Genomic DNA, 18,235 nt, shown 5'->3' on the forward strand with positions numbered 1-18,235 from the left:
TGCTGTAAATGATGCTATGCTAGATTGATCCAGAGTATGATCGAAACCTGTTGAAAAAAACATTACATGTAAAACTTGCAAACAGTAAACTCAAAAATACAGAACAGTGACTCGTGGCAACAACTGAAGCGCTTCGACTGTGACCTTAAACTTCCAAATTCACCACGAGCTGTTAATCACCAACCTGCACTGCTGCTCTGTCTCGCGGAGCTAACTTGGCGCTAAACGTTAGCTAGCAAAGTTAGCCAGCGAGATTTGCCGAGTGTCTGAGCTGAAGTTTTGTTTGCTGAATTAAATTTATTTTTGCCGATTAACTAACGTTAACAAGTGTTGAGAGAAGTTTCTACTCTGAAACACAACAAGTTCGATGTAACCTAACAGTTTTATATAATGTCATACTTTCAAAGATATTATGGACATTAACGTGAGCTAACCGTGCGATTCGTTTCGCTGCCAGATATTTTATCCAAAGGACTGTCTACACATTACCATGTCTCAGTGAAATCCACCGAGCAGAGGAGGAGGAAGAGCGCAGTCTGGAGTTCACCTGTTGAAGGTGTTCAGTGGAGGAGATGGCCACGCCATGACAACCGCGTGAGAGCAGAGAGGTACCTGAACTCATCCCTGAGCGGTGCTGCATTTAGGGCCCACAGGAGGAGGCACCGTCATGAGCTCCCACTGGAAAAACGTCATGATTAATAAATGATTTCAACAGCAAGTTTGAGTAGATGTGTGGCTGAATGAATGTGAACGGGAAACATCCAGCTTGTAACATGAAATCTAGCGGTAGGAACGCAAAAGCACCGTTTAACTTTTTGACAATGTTGGGAAGTTTCGAGGTTATTTTGAAATAAAAAAAAAATAAAAATAAAAATACTGCGATGTCAAATCAGATTTGAAAATAAAATCTGACATAAATAAGGTGGTATTTCTTCAATCAAACCCACATTAAACATTCACTCCCACGGACCACAGAGCCATCCAGCTCTGCTGACTCAGCGATTCTGACACCATGGGGCTCCAAGCTGAAATAAGGTCAAGCCTGTAAAGAAAAGCCTGTATCTAAAGATGTTTATATTTACTTGACAAATGTCAGTGTTTATTTTCTTTTCTACCATAACATGTTACAGAACATGGCCTCCAGAAATGATTTCAAGTGGCTCTTGAAAACTGAAAAGCCTGAAATTCTCTGAGGTTGAGTATCGTGTTATGTATCCTTGTACCTTTGACTCCTTTATTCAGTTACCAGCACTCTAGTATAACAAACCAGTTCCTGCTGGTGGAGGAGCTAACAGTTCATTGGAGTCACTCCACGGCTGAGATGATGTGTTTTACATGTGACTGATGCAGGAAGTCTCTGCTCTTGATGCTACACACGCTCTCATGGTAAAAACTCTCAGGTCATTTGGAATGAGCTCATGCCTACAGATGCACTGGACAACTGTGGAAGTGGACACTCATCACAGTCCATCCTACAAGTCAGGCACCCCAGAAGCTCAGCCCTTCACAGGGTTTTCACTTTTAAAACCCTTCTGGCATTTGACTTCACGTCATGAAGAGCCCTTCAGGAATGATGCAAGTTCTTAGTGTACCCGAGCTGTTGGATAAGCTCTACTCAAACCTGGAGATGAGAATGGAGAGCCAATCAAAATGTTTCTTTTATGACTCCATGAGCTTGTTGGAATATTTTCAACACAGGCAGTGAAGGAGCAAGACAGGCTGCCTTGAAGGTGGCATGTCTTTGAGGCCCTTCTCAGGTTAAAGGGAGTGTTTGATGAATAAATGCAGGATAAGAAAGAAACGGGGGCACGAGGACACATTTTTCTAGCTACATATATTGTTTTCTATTGTTTATAGCACAAGGGACGGAAACCAGGTCACCTGCAGTCATGATCATTCAGCTGCTGATGTAACATGCTACCATCATTGTTTGTTTCTTATCATCAGTCATGTGCTGGTTTGTTTACATCTGTTGTTGCTCATTTGGTTTTCTGTTTTTTTCATTAACTGCTGACATGGGATAGAAATGGTCAAAAACAAGGAGTTTTAATGAGCAATGCATCATGGGTGGTAGTTTCATTTTGGAATTCTACTGGCTACACAGAAAAAGGGAAATATTAAGGAAAATGACAATTTAGACCTGAAGAACATGAATGTTTACTGTTATGACTGTAGTTTTTCACTCTTAACAGGAGTCACATTAAACGTAGTAATTCATAAATATTGTACAGGTGTTCAACTGTGTACAAACCATGTATATTTTCTAACTATATCACACAATGGATTAAATTTAGAGAATGGTCTGTCATGCAGATATTCCAGGTTTCTTTTGGCAGCTGCTGCTATTTCCTTTAGTGATTCAGAGTAAGAGCTGTGTTTCCTCTTCTCCTTTGTGTGTCAGCTGGCACCAAAATGTGTCAATATTGTCCGCTGAATTAAAGTGGATCAGTGTGAATCCCCATCCCTGACAGCAGAATTGAGCGGGGATGCATCTGACAACGAGGCTCACTTCAGGCAGATTGGCGTGGAGAGGGTTTGCACTTCACACAGCTGCCTCTGTCACTTCTGTGTACAGGGTTATCTCACTTTGTACGATTCACCACAACACAACGTAGGCAGAGAGCTGTTTGAGAGAGATCTGAGAGGCAAAGCCCTGCAGCCAGGAAGCAGGCCGTTCACCCCAGCTTCCAGTGTGAGCAGGCAGAGCAGGGAGGCACTTCAGTTTAGATAGGGTGTTAACCAGAGATTCAAATCCTACAACTCTCCACAGAAAGGAATGCAGCTGTGAGAAACAACAGCTCCAGGATCAAATTCAATTTCAAACCATTGAACTAGACACTGAAATGCTCAATACAACTTCTTAGAATCACACAAAATCATAACTGATTGCAAAATAGTGATAACGTTCTCTGATATTAAATTACTCTGATCAGACATAAGGAAGGTTAGATCATGTTATGTACTCAATACATGTCATTAATTACAAGACCTCCAGTCCCTCTGATGATAAAGGTCATGAGTTAATACACAAGAACTCTGACTGTGGACTGCAGACTCAAACACAAACAACGAAGCACCTCTGTGCTACAAAGCCATTCAGCTGCAGCTCCTGCAGTAAGCTGCTCTGCTCTCTAACGTGAATGATGGTGCCTGGTTGCTGCTCTTGATCATTACAGCACTTCTCTTAAAGGTAACCTGTGGAGCACTAAAGAAGAGATTTTCTGTTTTGTTTGTCTTGTGCACACACATAAACACACACGTGCACATCAGTTACACAATACACGAGACTACCAATGGTATCACATTATTCCACTGACCTACAGGTGGAGATAATGTGCCAAGACACTCAGCAAAGGCAGCACAGAGGAAGACTCACTGTTATCATGAATGTAAGCAATGCAGGATCCAAAATCAGCTTTGTAAATGTTTCATGAGACAGGAAATGCATTCATCATACACAAAAGACCTGCACAGGTCTCCTTCCATAATGATAACTGATCATGGTTTGTTCAATCACACTGTAGACACAAAACATGGACTTTTTTTTTTTTTTACATTTGACCACTGACTAACTGATGAGTTCATGTTTAGAAAGCCTCCCTAAATGCCTCCAACTCCTTCCCTCTACCTCCGTCCTCCCAGCAGGTGTAAGACTAACTCCTCGTCTTCAGCCAGAGAGAGACCAGTGTCCAGGGTTTTGTGCTCATCACCCTGCTGCCTCACCCTCTTCCTCTCCCTCGCTGTGAGCTCCTCGTCTCCCTCATCACTGCTTTCACTGCTGTGCTGCCTTTTAGCGGGACTTGTCTGGTCCTCCTCGTCCTCCTCAGAGTGCAGCTTGTCGGGGTCTGGCAGGGTGCTGGGGTCGAACTCATCTTCACTGTGATTGGCCAGGTAGGCCACCACCTCATCCTCCTCTTCCTCGTCAGATTTCTTTCCGTGCTGCTTGCTGGCCTCCCTCCTGGCTGCCTTGGCCTTCAGCCTCTTCTCTCTGTGTTTGGCCTTGACTTTGCGGCTGTACTCCTGCTTGTCAAACTCCTGGTCCTCCCGTTTCAGCCTCTCCCTGGCCTTCTCCACATTGATACCTGAAACCTCCTCCTCTTCCTCCTCCTCTTCACCAGTCACTGCCCGCTGGACAGGTGGCCACATCTGCACAGCCTCTCCCTGTTCGTTGAAAGCCACTTTGGTGTTGACTTGGAAGTTTCTCTTGAGCACCTTTTTGGCTTCTTTAAACTTTGTCTCTTTTCCCGTTTTCTTTTTGGAATCTGTCTCGTGTGCGTCTGAACTCTCTTGGTCCCCTGTCAGATTGAAGACATCCTTTCTTTTGACTGTCAGCAGGTCCAAGTCTCTTAAATCATTGTCATCCTCCTCATCATCACCTGCGCCTGGTAGCAGTGCCTTGGACCGACTCACCTCTTTTTCACTCCCACTTTCCTCTTCATCACCTGAATCTTCTGACTCTGAGCTCTGGCTTTCCTCTTGAGGACTGCTTCCTCTCATCTGTGCCTTAAAGCTCCTCAGCTCTTCCTCTTCATCAGACAGCTCCTTTTCTCTCTGTCCTTCTTTCTCAGCTCTCTGTGCCTGAGCTTTATTTAAGAAGCGCACCCTTGGAGCCACAGCGAGGCCCAGAGAATGTGCGTACTCCTCAATCTGGAGTTTAAAGACATCAAACACCTCTTTGTTCTTCATCAGATAGACGGAGCGCAGGTAGGAGACGAAACACCTCTGAGCTCTCTCCTTCTGCTCCTTCTCCTGGGCCAGGAAGGCCTCCAGCTTCTGCTGGACAGTCTGCATTCTGTCTGCATTCACCTGGAAACATGCAGACAATCATATGAGTACAGACAGGTGCTCTATTGTCGTTATGATGACACTCAGATCTGTATGTTTGTGTTGCAGACACTCCATGGAGCACCTGAGGACATCATTCTTTTCTCTTTCGTACCAAACTCCATTCAGTCACCTGGCTCATGAAAGGTGCCTATCTGTCAGTGTTGCACATCAAACAGCTCTTACTTCAGTGTCATTTAAACTTTGAAAATACATCTGCTTCTGTCAAGACACACTGCTGGAGGCAAAAGCAAGGAGTGTAAATTACCTGCAGATGAGGGCATATTATTGAAACAATGTGCATGATATTCATGATGAAAGGCTATTTTAAGTAATGTTTCGTAACATAGAAAATACTGGGAACAAATTAAGAGTAAAATTGATAATGAAGACAAAGACAGCTGTAGCAACAGGGGAAGGTCAAGGAGCTCTCCACTCAGAAATTTGTTGGAGTGATAACACTGATTTTTGCCTTCCTGTAGATGTCTTCAACATTATTGTTTGGAAAAGTTGTGCTTTCAGATGAGGTTAATGGGACAGGGTTAATGATAATTTGGTTGACATCAGCTCAATTTATACTGCTGGATCTGTGATCCAGCAGTATAAATTGAGCAGTATAAAGCAGCATTTAGAGAAAGTTTCTTTATTTTTAACTGTAAATTTCTCTGTCAGCACATATCTGGTTAATTAAGGGCCCCACTTCGAACATTTCCACCTAATAAGAAAACTGTTCCAGAAACGAAAATCCCTGAAAATCCTTTCTTCAGTCTCACCTTAGCGGTAACACCTAACCTGAAGCCATCTGTCGCTGATTTGAAATATCCAGTCTGCTTTTCTATAGTCTATGCTCGAGTCAGTGCTGTGTAATCTAATACAGCACTATATGCACTTTATTACAGGACACACTCCTGTGCTGTCTGAGTGTGCTGATGCTGTCTGTTGAACATGAACTGTATACTACTAACACAAAGCACATCCTGAAAATGGCCAGACAGTTGAGTTTTGCTGTACTTCAGTGGACTGCAGTGTGATGCTGTGGATGCACGAGGTGAGGTCTAACCTGGATCTTATTGATGGGGACCTTCTTCTCCTGCAGCTGACTGACCATCCCCTTCTCCTCTGAGGGAAGCAGCAGCAGCAGGGCCTCCCCCCCCTCCTTGTACCTGGCGGTCCGGCCCACCCTGTGGATGTAAGTGTCTGCATCTTCTGGACAGTCAAACTGCAGCACCCAGTTGACGGCGGGGAAGTCCAGGCCTCTGGCAGCGATGTCAGTGGCGAAGAGCACAGCGTTTTGCTTTCTGAGGAAGTCATTGTAGACCTCCACCCTCTTCATCTGCTGCTGCTTGCCGTGCAAAGCCAGGACGGGGATGCCGGGTCTGAGGCGGCAGAAGATTCGGAACAGATACTGCACCTCCTTGCAGCAGGCAAAGAACACAATGATCTTCTTTTTCAGGTGGCTCCTGATGAACGAGTACAGCATGTTGACCTTGTGGTGGAGCTCACACACCACGTAGCTCTGCTCCAGCGTGGCGGGCGTACTGAACTTGGCCTTTTCGTGGACCCACACGTACTCCGGGTCTTTCAGGCTGAGCCGCGCCAGGTCTTTGACGGACTTGGTCTGCGTGGCGGAGAACAGCAGCGTCTGTCGGGACTTGGGAAGGTTCTCCACGATGGCGTTGAGTGTTTCCGCGAAGCCCATGTCCAGGATGCGGTCCGCCTCATCTAGGACGAGCATGTGGAGGTTGGAGGCGTGGAAGGTGGCCGTCTCGTCCATGTGCTGGAGCAGCCGGCCCGGGGTGCAGATGACGATGTTGGTGTGGTGGATCCTCTCCGACTCGCTCTTGAGGTCTTTCCCACCGATGATGAGCCCCGCGGAGAACTCGTGGTTCTTGCCCACCTTGCGTAGGACTTCGAAGGTCTGGTAGGCGAGCTCTCTGGTGGGGGATATAATGAGAGCACCGAGGCCGTCCATGGCGCTCCACTGCTGGCGGTACAGGCACTCCAGCACCGGTATGAGAAAGGCTAATGTCTTCCCAGAGCCGGTTTTAGCCGCGCCGAGGACATCTTTACCTCGCAAAGCGAAGCTGAGAGTCTGTCTCTGGATCTCCGTGGGCTGTCTGTACTGAGCCTCCTGCAGTCCCAACAAGGTTTTCTTTGAAATGGGGAAGTCTGAGAACTTGACAGCCTCATTGGCTTTTATGTCGTCGTACTTGCTAACAAGCCTGTCGATGTACTCCCGCTCCACCAGCCACTCGGGCTTCTTTTTCTGTGCTCTCTCTCGCTTCACTCGTGCTTTCGTTTTGTTGTAGTTTTTCTTCCATTTCTCGAAGTTTTTGACGGGGTCGGCGTCGTCGTTCATCTGCGCGGGTTTAGGTTTCTTCCCGAAGGACTTTGCGTGTTTTTTCTCCATGATGTACAATCACAGCAGTAAAAAGTCAAAAAACATCGAAGCTGTACCTTATGGTAAACAGCGTGGAAGAAACGCTCTTGGTCGCATTCATTATGACATCATCACCACGCGATACCGAGGTGTTCTTACGGGATATTTCGCCCTGGATTGCACCTGCCAGGCAGCACTTCATTACCGAAGAATCGAGAAACTACAAATCGGAGCAATTGCAATGTCTACTTTACCTGCTCTCCTTCTTTGAATTTCATTCTCTCACTCGTTTTTGTTTCATTTGAGAGCATTTGTTTACCAATGCTGCACTGAAACAAAGTACACCGACTCTGGTCACACTGCCATTAAAGTGAAGATATTTGCTCAAAAAACCTGTATACTGTAAGTATTATTCTGTCAGCCCTCACTGAAAATGCCACTTTACACATTTCCAAGATGGAATCATCAGAATTGTAAGATGTTTTTTCAATTCCCCCCCACCCCCGACTGAAGGACCATTAAGTAGGATTTATTGGCATCTAGTGGTGAGGTTGCAGACTGCAACCAGCAGAACACCCCTCGCCTCACCCCTCCCTTGCAAGCATAGGAGAATCTGAACAGGGAGCAAGAAGACAAAGTCTTTAATTATCTTCCACAAGACGTAAATATTCAGAGGTGATGCCGGGGAGCAAAAACTACATGACAAGCTCAACTGTGGGAAAAACCGTCCCTTACAGAGGAGCCCGAGGTAGAAACAGCCAATCAAATGTTAGTGGCAAGTCGGTAAAAAGGGAGAAACACGTAAAGAAATAAATGTGCATGTCTCTGTACACGATATAGTCCGCTTTCTTGACTGCTCCTGAGGCTGACTGCTGATGTTAAATAACTTCATCTAACGGTCTTTTCTTAGTGTTTATCGTGCAGAAACAAGAGAAGGAACGTCACTTCCGGATCATGCTAAAAAAACAGATCCACGGAAGTTTAATGAGTGTAATTTCAAAATAAAACATTATTAAACCCTGTGGTCTGACTAATAACATCAATATCCCATTGTGAAAAATGGTACGTTGTAAAATACCCTTAATTTAAATAATAATAATAATAATTTAAATGGCAGCACCACTAAACTACTACGGCAATAATTATACCACTATTTACAGTATATGCCACTACAATGACAACTATTCTGTCAGGATCTCAATTGTGTCGTTTTGTTATCTGAAAAGGATGTAGATCCTCATGAAAGTAGACTCAGCAATATGTTTATAAGAGGCCTACTTCATATGGTTCAATCTGGGCCACCTCCTGCAGAGGATGTTGCTGGATTCCGCAGAAAGTCAAGATGACATATCTTTGGCCCTTTTCCCAGAAGACGTTTGACTTGTCACAGGAAAAGCCCAAGAGTTACTAATAACATCAGCAATGCTTCTGTTCTATTCAATTGTCTCAGTGTGACAGTGAGCCAGCTTGCACAATAGGGGAGAGTGGGACGATCTGCAAGCTTCTCTACCTCCTCTGTGAAGACCTTCTTTGCTTCTGCTGCTCCACTGTACCCAACTGTTTTTATTTCCTTTACCTCCTTCTTTTTCTGTATCTGTCAGACTACAATCATTGGCTAATGAAATGTATTTTCAGACTGCAGTTTTACGTGTTGCTGGCATCAAATTCAGAATAAGGATATGTTTACAAAAATCAATGAAAATGGTGAGGTAAAACATGAAATACATTATCTTTGTACTCTTTTCAATTGAGCACATATCAAAAAAGCAAATGATCACATTCTGTTTTATGTGTTACGCATTGTCCCACCTTTTTTGGTATCAGGGGTTTAACATCCATCCATCCATTTTCTATGCCGCCTATCCCTTTCGGGGTTGCGGGGGGGCCGGAGCCTATCTCGGCTGTCAACAGGCGAGTGGCGGGGGTACACCCTGAACCGGTCGCCAGTTGATCGCAGAGCACAAACACAAGACAAACAACCATTCACACTCACACCTAAGGGCAATTTAAAGTCACCAATCAACCTAATGAGCATGTTTTTGGTCTGTGGGAGGAAGCTGGAGTGCCTGGAGAGAACCCACGCATGCACGGGAAGAACATGCAGACTTCACACAGAAAGGCCCCACCTGGGGATCAAACCGGCAACCTTCTTGCTGTGAGGCATGCGCACTACCTGCTGCGCGACCGTGCAGCCTGAGTTGAACATCAAAGAACAATTTTGTGTAGCTTCATTGTCTTATGGAGTGGTAGTTTGAACCACTGGCTCATTTGAACCCACAGCATTTGACTCACTTTCCCCATAGCCACCATTTTTGAAAAAATAAAAAAAAAAATAAAATAAAAAAAAAGGGAAGAAAAAAAAAATGCCTTGCAAATCAGGCTAATCTTTAGCTAATGATTCACACTGATTTATACGTGGGGGACAATTCTGCTTTGATATAACAGTCATTAAACCTGACATACAGAAATTTTACTTTGACTAGCAAAAAAATGTGCAGCTGTCTAGAAACATGGAGTTTAAGTCAATTTACCCACTGGTTCATCTAAACCCACCCTCCCCTTCCAGGACCCTGAAACTGAAACAGCTAAATGGAATTCATTCATGGATCATTCATTTTTATTATTTTCTACCATGACACGTCAAAATATCTGGCTGAGGAAGCCTGTTGTCTTATCAAACCAATTTAAAGATATATGACAAGTTAAAATATATATTTGCTCTGAAAATATTGAACATTTGGGATTATATTGGTGGTTGTTTGGAATTAAATGGCTGATGTCATTTCTTACATTAACCACGTACATGTCATAGAAATAACATTCTGGGGGCATTACCTAAGGACATTATATCATTTAAAGTGTGCATGTTTCAACGTGAATTAAAACATTTTATTTTGTAAGATTTGACCGGAAATGTATGCGTTGTCACCCACTCTAAACTGACAATGGACTACGAGCACCTGATCAACAGACAAGACAGATGATAAACAAGTGTTAGAAGAGATTATTTTGCACAAACACACGTGAATATTCGTGACCTGAGGCGCGCTGACATCCCTGCAGTCCGTATGCTACACAAGGCATGGCAGAGAGACAGGACAATGAGGTAAGACCAGCTTTAGTCTGCAGGGACAGGCACTGGGGCTGCACTGGTTTGACAAACAGTGCATATTCTCCATTTGGTTGTTTGTCTTAACAGCCAGAACCTGACAAAGTCCTGTTTAAAGTGAAACCTAAATAAAAACAGTCGGCGCAAGTCGAGCTGTGCTGAGTGACATTTGCGGACGGATATAAAGTTGTGTTAGCTGAACTGTTAGCACAGCAGCTAGCAAGTTCACACGAGACACGTTATGTGTGGCTGCGTTAAAGTTTCGAGATGTTCCTGTTTCTGGCCGCTCAGCAGTGTTTGGATGAATGCAGGTGACAGGCAGAATTAATAAAGGAATGTAGTATTGCTTTGTTAAACACTATACATGTATGTCAGATGTTAAATCGTATGTAACGTTTTGCAAATTAGCCGGTGGCTGTTGGTGAACGTAAAGATGCACTGAATTTGAATAACATCACGTCGTGACATGTAACGTTTCATGTGCCAGCTGTCGCGTGGGACGCTGTAGGTGTCGAACGTGAGCTAACAGGAAGACTGTTGATTATAGAGGAAATTTGACTGACTGGGGAACTCAAATATTCACTAAAGGTGGAACGGAGTTTGGCGTTTAAAACATGTGGTGCTTAAATGAAGTGCTGTATATTGCAGACAGGGTTAACCACTTGCCTATTGAGCTCAGTGTGTGAGAAGTAATGTCATTGCAGTACTCATAACCCTGAACATCCTTCTGTCATGTGCTGCACGTTACACCATCAGGTGGAGGAGGCTGACCAGATCTACCTGCTGATGAAGGAGGAGTATCGCATATCTAGGAATGTGCGTCTGGCGTGGTTCCTTGGTAAACTTAACCAAGTCATCTGGCCAGCCTCAACGCCTGAACTGGTAAGTTAATAATGTTCATACTTCCTTTTCCTGTCTTCACCAACATCACAAAGTGCTGATGCTGTGGCACTTGTGTGAAATGGTCTGTGCCAATATGATTTGAGGGCTTAGTCACTGCTGGCTGTTAGAGACCACTCCCCAATAGAGCTGAACAATTCATCCAAATGCGATGGAAGTCACAATATATCCATGGGCAATATCCACATTGCAGAAGCAGCAGTTGTTTTTTTTGTATTTTTTTTTTTTGGATGAAGGTAAAATGTGTGACAAGGCAGCATTATAATGAAGTAATGTAGTGCTGCAGACCTGGCCCTCACATCTGGTTCTCCACATATAAGAAAACATGTTTGTTTGGTAGACACATAAAATTGTACATCAATTACACATCAAGTACACTTTTTACATAAAAAAAAAAAACAATCAAACAAACAAACAAAAAAAACAATCATTTTGACATAATGCACATTGGCCGACACCCTATCCTTAATGGTCAAGTCTATGCTCACTATTAGTACACAACTGATATGTAGCTTCAACTCACCCAGCTAGCTTAGCTGGCACAAAGTATAGCATTCATGACATTAATGACCGCCGCCCGCAAGGAGTAGTTATCTTCCTGTATTATGTAATGGCGAAAGGTACCAGTTGTACATGGTAGCTATCAATGAACAGCTGTATCTGTCAGTGGAGTGTGGTGGCACATGCCAGTGACATACCTGAACAGGAGTGACATGCAACCGTCATACCAACAGCACACAGAGTGGCATACCACAATGAACTGGCACATAACATGAAAACAAACGTGGCATGCGGCCATATATGATGGTGAAGAGTGGCATCTGCCAGTGATGCAATAAAAGTCAACAGTGACCTTTGCCAGTAGCCACTTTTCAACCTCAGTGACACTCTTGTGGCCTCTGGCTTCTGTATTTATATTTAAGTTCTCTCTAAATTTAATATAGTGGCTTTAATATTTCTGAGACATGCATTAAGAGATCATGTTAAAGTAAACAAAAACTGAAATGTCACCACAGCACGTAACTCCTGTCCTGTTCTTTACCTTTGTTTGTTCTGCTGTGTTGTCCTTGTTTTTAGCTGTATGTCTGTTCCTGTGGAAGTACATTGAGAGCAATGGAAAAAACTGAGGCAGATTTCTTGTATGTTTACCTGATTCTCACACACATTGTTGGACTCTCGCTTCATTTACAGCTGAATTCAGATAATGAATTGGACTTGCTGAGCATCTTACCCAAAGGATGGCAGCCGGATTTCTCTCCCACCGTGTACCCCTACATGTTAATGCCGTCCACTCGGGCCACCTTCCTGGCCCGCAGGTACCGCTTCATCATCGAGCTGGACCTCAGCCCCTCCACAGGCATTGTGGTAAGATGGATTGAAGAGTGTTTCTCTGCTGGCAAAAACAAATGAATACGTTTTGTTTCAATTATTTGCTTTGTAAATTCTTCATAGTGAAAAACAATATCTGTTTTTGCATCCATAATATCTACAGAATATTCAGTATGAAACCTTAGGTGCCTCATTCCAAGTGCATGACCTGCGCCACATTGTCTCATGGGTCCTTACTGGTTAATGGTATCAACATTAACACATTTCTGACCTGCCCAAGTAACAACAGAGTTTGTCTGGTGTTTCCTTTCTCTTAGTTGTAAGTTAAAGATGAGCTGTTATTTCTGTGTATACAATAGCAGCTATTGTTACTTATTGTTATTGTTGGTGTGTGTAGGTGTAAGAGCTCTTCCTGTTCCTGTTTTCAGTCTGTATCCAGTCTAACCAAGACTGGATTGGTCATACGTAGCACAAAATAAGGACATCAGTCTCAGTACTAGTGTATGCAAAGTACAGCGAAAGCTCAGGGGACACTAGCTTATGTTCAGTAATTGCCATCCTGAGACTGAGTTAGAATTTGTATGTTTTGTTCATATTGGTGTGCAGGTCAGACTGCATGCAGCACTGCTAAAGATCATTTCATTTCTAGCAGTTCAATTCAGTTTACATCTTATGCAGTTTACATCAGATTTTTCACCGTGCTGTTGGCATAGTTGTTTGGTCAGTCCACCACTTTGTTCCGGACTGAAATGTCTTGGAGACTCTGGCACAGATTGCCATCCAAATCTGTGCACTTTAATGTTCCTGACGGGATGAAGAGTAGTATCTTTGTGATTCCCTGAAATTTCATCTACTGCCATCATCAGGGCAGAATTTCATTTTATCCAGTGCTCAGAAGCACTCAGGAGAAGAAGTAGGATTATTTGAAACTGGGTGCAGAAGCTAAAAACTCAACCCTCTTCACCAAAATTACATATTTTTGTTTTTTCCATGAAAAACAATCTCTTCATGCCTTGAGCCATTTCCTTATCAAGGAAGTTTCAAATTTTTATAACATCCTTCAGATGCCATACTGAACATGTTTGTCACACTAACGTCTGGTGGCTTGAGCTGCTTCTCTGTGGTGTGGTGTCAGATGTCAGATGGTGATGATGATGGTGATGATGATGATGATGATGATGATGATGATGATGATGCTCACAGCATGTTTTTCAGGTGTGGGTCAGTCAGTCTTGAGCAGAAATGACTCTTTGCAGGAGTCAGCTTTGAAGAGAGCTGCTCACAGTAGCAGGTTGTTGTTTGCAGCTCAGTGATTGTGTGTTGTTGGTTGGCAGGTGTCGCAGCTGATTCCTCATGAAATGGCGTGGTTTAATTTTCATACCCTGAAACATCTCACCAATTGCCTGAAGAAGTTTTCACACTCAGCAGCATATTCAGATGTCAGAGCAGCTTTTGTTCTTTCAGATTAGGGACATGTACAGTGTTTCCTCTTTCCAGTTTCACTTTCATTGATTTCACATTTGAAAGCAGAGATCTGAGAAGCTGGCTGGAGCTTGAGGTTCAGCTCTGAGAGGTTCTTGGTAATGTCCACCATGAAGGCCAAAGCACACAGACACCTGCTATCACTGAGTTCCAGTTTCTCCTGTCATCTCCAATTGTTTGAGATAAATTGACACTTTGGAACAATTTCAGCTCAGTGGTACACTGCAGTTCCTAGATGGAAATGTTTAGACATGGAGTTGTCTGCTTATGTTGATCATAACATGTCTTGCAGTATGTAAAAAAAAACACTATATGGACAAGCCAGTCAAGGCATAATATTTCAAGCTGCTGTGTGGGACTCACCTTGTTGGGACATTCTGACCCCCAGTGGCAAAAACAGAGAAATGCACCTGTAATAACCAAAAATACCTAAATCAGAGGTAAAAACTATTATAGCCGGATATAATGCTGGGAGGTTTTTGTCAGATTCACAGCTGTATGGACCTTAAACTTGATGCCCTCTTCTGACAAAACTATGCATAAAATACTTGAGCAGTTAGTGAGCACAGAAATGAATTCTTAGTCTGTGTTTTGTTTCGTGTTCTGCAGGATGACAGCACAGGAGAGATGATCTTCGACGAGGTGTTTCATGCCCTGTCAAGGTGTCTGGCTGGTCTGGCTCAACCCTTTAAAGTCCCTGGAACTGATCAACTGTTTAAGCCTAAGATCTTCATCACCATCTTGGCTTATTCATCAATTATTGGCCTCACCTCCCATCAGGTCATTACAGTTTTTGTTAACAGGTGTTTTACAAAGTCTAAAAAGACTCTAAAAAGAAATTGAATACTTTGAAGAGTAACTTAACACCATGTTGAAAAGCTGTGTTTTTCTGTCCCCTAAAGTTGAAAGTTTCAAGTGTTTTCACCTCTGACCACAGCTGTCATCACCTGATGGTGTGGTCAGAACTGTACTCTGTTGAACCTGTAATGTCACCCAGCCCAGGATCCCACCTGTACTTCACTGCAGCATGGTGAAAAGTTACACCTGCAGATGTCAGCAAAATCAACATTTGAGGGGTGTCAAGTTACTCTTTAAAGAATATTAGACTTACTTTAATTTACTTTGAATTGAATTGAACTTAAATGCAATTCAAGTTCTGGAAGTTTTTATTGGACTTTAATATTTGTAACCCTCAGAAGACAATCCACAAATGTCTATCATGATCCAGAAAATCCATAAACAATTAATCCATTATCCTCAAACATGTATGCTGTAAGAATGGGACAAAATTGTACAAACAAATAAAAGGGAAGTGACTAATGTCACATGGGCGCAAACTGACAGGAAGTGATCTGTAAATATGCAAAACCTATTTCACATGCACAGATGGATCCACAAGTGTGTGTATTGCTTTATGTGTATTTTTCAGGTGAAACTATCTACATTTGTAAAACCTATGTTATTTGCATGTGAAATAAAACACATGTTCACTGAGTAAGTTATGTGTATTTTCAGCTCACTCTGTATTGAAATGAAAATGAAGTCCCTTTTTGTGGATAGTGGAATATTTGTGGATCATGGCACACTTTTGTGGATTGTCTTCTGTGGGTTAACAGCTATTCTGCTGATTGATTTCTGTTCAGGGGAAATTGTTCTAATTGCAGATTCGTGACACAGGCTGGACACATGTTGCATTTGCAGCTCTTTACAGTGCAGCATTTCACTTACATATGCCAGTCAGAATTAGGTTATGTGAATGTGAACAATTGTTTGGGCACACTGATGTGAGAGACTCTGATTTCTGACACCTGGACTGGTGGCGATATCTTTTGCTACTATGAACATTTATTTTACTTTATTATCCCAAGAATCTTTGGCACAAATTGTCTTTTGCGATGAGTTCTCACGTCTTGTGCAGCTTGTAGCTACAGGCTGCGAACAGAAATCAGGCTGCCACTCCAAACTGTTTCTGTCCTCTCAGCCTTCACATCTCAGCTTTTTAATTGCACTTATTTATAACATTAATTTCCCCAGAAGTTGAAAGCCAAACCTAAATGGATTCAGTAAGGGATTTGACTGGACTCAGATGTGATAAGCAGGTTCAGGAATGAAGTCAGGTTCAGTAAGAGGATTTGATACTGGATTCACATGTGATAAAATATCATCAAACACTAGCACTAACTGTAACCCCTCACAAGAATTAGCAGCCTCTACACTGATTGAAAAGAGTTCAGCTTGAATTACATAATTTTCCCTGCATCTTATACACACTGTATATTTAATGTTATCAAAGATGTACATTAATGTTGTAATAATGTTTTTCTCTGTGCCCCAAAATTCCTTAACTTAAGGGCACTTGTGCCTCTGAAAAGAAATGTCAGCATGTGGCCTGCTTTGTTTCTGTGTGATGCATAAAGCTGTTGTAGATATCCTTTGACAGCCTTGATTCCCCCTGCAGGTTTTGGTACAAGGCTGTCAGCTTGATAGAACAGACCTCGATGAGTTCCTGCATCACATCTATCAGCAGCTCAGAGCCGTGGAAAGCAGCATTGCACAAGTCCTACATCAGCAGCATGAACAGGCAAGGGCTCATGAAAAGCATTGGGGTTTGGAATAACTTGTGAGGTTGAGAAAAGATGTTGTTAATGAGACAACATGTCATTAAAACAAACCTATCAATATCAGTATTATCAGTGTCAGCCTACTATTAAGAAGCCATCAGTTAGCACTGTTGTTGACATTCTCCTTCATCACCATCAACAGTTTATTTTGACTCAAGCTCCTGATATATATCTTTTCATCTAATTGTAAGAGAGAAGTGAGTGTATTTGCCAATATACTCTAGTATTCTTTGAAACACGGAAAATACATAAACAGGCAAAAAAAGAAAAAGAAGAGAGTTGAGTTCAATTTTGAAATTTAAAATTGATTAGAAGCATAATTCACAAGTCTGAACTGAACACTGAATGTGGTCTAGTGTTCTGGTCTATGATATATTTCATTTAAAGGGAGTTTAGAGGTAGCTTGGTACTTCTGTGAAGAAAGACTGAGTGTAAGGGCTAAGCATCTGCAGTGACATAAATCATGTTTGAGCCTTCTCGAGGTGTTGTGGGCCTAATTCAAAGAAGCACACTGTGCTGTACACTGTGATGGGAGGTGACCCTGATAACTCCGAGGCAAACCTATTCTCATTTAATAAACTCAGATTCGCTGGGTGGTAGCTGGTGCTGCCTGTCTAATATCCTGATGTCTTAACCTATCAAAGCTCCAGAAACCCTTGAAAATAGCTTTATTATGAGGGCTGTACCACCATCAGAATTTTCTGAGTAGAGTCTGATTTGCTTGTTTTGGCCAGTGCGTTGACTGATAATTGAACCGTTGTTTAGAGGGCAGCCCTAATGAAACCGCCTGTAGGCCTCATGTGAGTCATTTTAAAGATTAAACAAGTGCTGGAGCTTTAATACGTAAAGAGGCAGTCCACACTAGATTGTGGAAGGAGGTGAAGCATACTGTAGGGGTACAAGTCTGTTGTCCGTGTCATCACACCAATTAGTGATACAGCATGGTATTATGTGGAAAAAGCATGTTGTCATCACTAGTTGGCAGTGCTTAACACTCATTGCTGTGTGTGATGATCACAAGGAAGTGATCATTAGCAAACCATGTGTCCTGCTTGGTTTTTCAACAGTTTATGTGACTGTGCCAAGCAGCACTGTTTTTGCATGTATTGGTAACCTTGGAGACAAGAGATCTCCACAGACATGTATCCACACCTGGTAAACACCAAACTTCCTCTCCTACGACTGCATCACTCTTTCTCTGTCAGTTTTTGGGGAAGTGACTGTGGAGACACCTGGCAGATTTCATTCTCATTTGCATAAAGCTCTTTTTTTGACCGCTGATTTATTTTGTATCTCTTGTCGCTCCCGTGTCCATTGAAATACCACAATCCCTTGCATTCATCATTCCGTAAAGCACATTCAGTGGATCTCAAACACTAGACTGGGTGCAGTTACTCTTTAAAAACTGCCTCAGTTCTCCATGCACTATGCAAGTAGGTGAAGTTGTGCCTGAAGCCCTACTTGACTAATAGCCTGATGTCACCATTTGTTGGTATGTGTAAAGGTACAGGGTACAGCGTCCATTTATTTATCATTCTACAACACAGGGTTGAAATGCAAGTTGGAGTCCCTATATGCAACACAGAACCA

General features: G+C 42.8%; 2 protein-coding genes across 6 annotated transcripts in view; one reads left to right on the forward strand and one right to left on the reverse strand.

Moving 5' to 3' along the window:
- Positions 1-2,136: 2,136 nt before the first annotated feature.
- On the reverse strand, positions 2,137-7,323 carry ddx10 (DEAD (Asp-Glu-Ala-Asp) box polypeptide 10). Its single transcript, XM_070961830.1, has 2 exons — positions 5,885-7,323; positions 2,137-4,806 (listed from the first exon to the last, which is right to left on the reverse strand). Exons 1-2 carry the CDS (start codon positions 7,232-7,234, stop codon positions 3,625-3,627), a joined length of 2,532 nt encoding a protein of 843 aa, XP_070817931.1. The 5' UTR covers positions 7,235-7,323; the 3' UTR covers positions 2,137-3,624.
- A 2,800-nt stretch (positions 7,324-10,123) lies between these two features.
- Positions 10,124-18,235, forward strand: part of szt2 (SZT2 subunit of KICSTOR complex) — a 114,599-nt gene continuing 106,487 nt past the window's right edge. For all 5 annotated transcript variants that reach the window (XM_070960564.1, XM_070960569.1, XM_070960565.1 and 2 more), the window contains exons 1-5: positions 10,124-10,310; positions 11,070-11,195; positions 12,405-12,578; positions 14,634-14,804; positions 16,483-16,605. In XM_070960564.1, coding sequence (XP_070816665.1) covers positions 10,287-10,310; positions 11,070-11,195; positions 12,405-12,578; positions 14,634-14,804; positions 16,483-16,605 — 618 coding nt within the window. In that variant the 5' untranslated portion in view covers positions 10,124-10,286. The remainder of the gene's footprint in view (positions 10,311-11,069; positions 11,196-12,404; positions 12,579-14,633; positions 14,805-16,482; positions 16,606-18,235) is intronic.

This window comes from Chaetodon trifascialis, chromosome 4 (assembly GCF_039877785.1).
Source record: "Chaetodon trifascialis isolate fChaTrf1 chromosome 4, fChaTrf1.hap1, whole genome shotgun sequence".
NCBI classification, from domain to species: Eukaryota; Metazoa; Chordata; class Actinopteri; order Chaetodontiformes; family Chaetodontidae; genus Chaetodon; species Chaetodon trifascialis.

Bases quoted from the DNA above. Each gene is read 5' to 3' on its own strand.
- ddx10 (XM_070961830.1), bottom strand. From the start codon at position 7,234: ATGGAGAAAAAACACGCAAAGTCCTTCGGGAAGAAACCTAAACCCGCG. The intron at 4,807-5,884 runs GTTAGACCTCAC...GCATGTTTCCAG, and splicing joins TCCCCATCAATAAGATCCAG to GTGAATGCAGACAGAATGCA.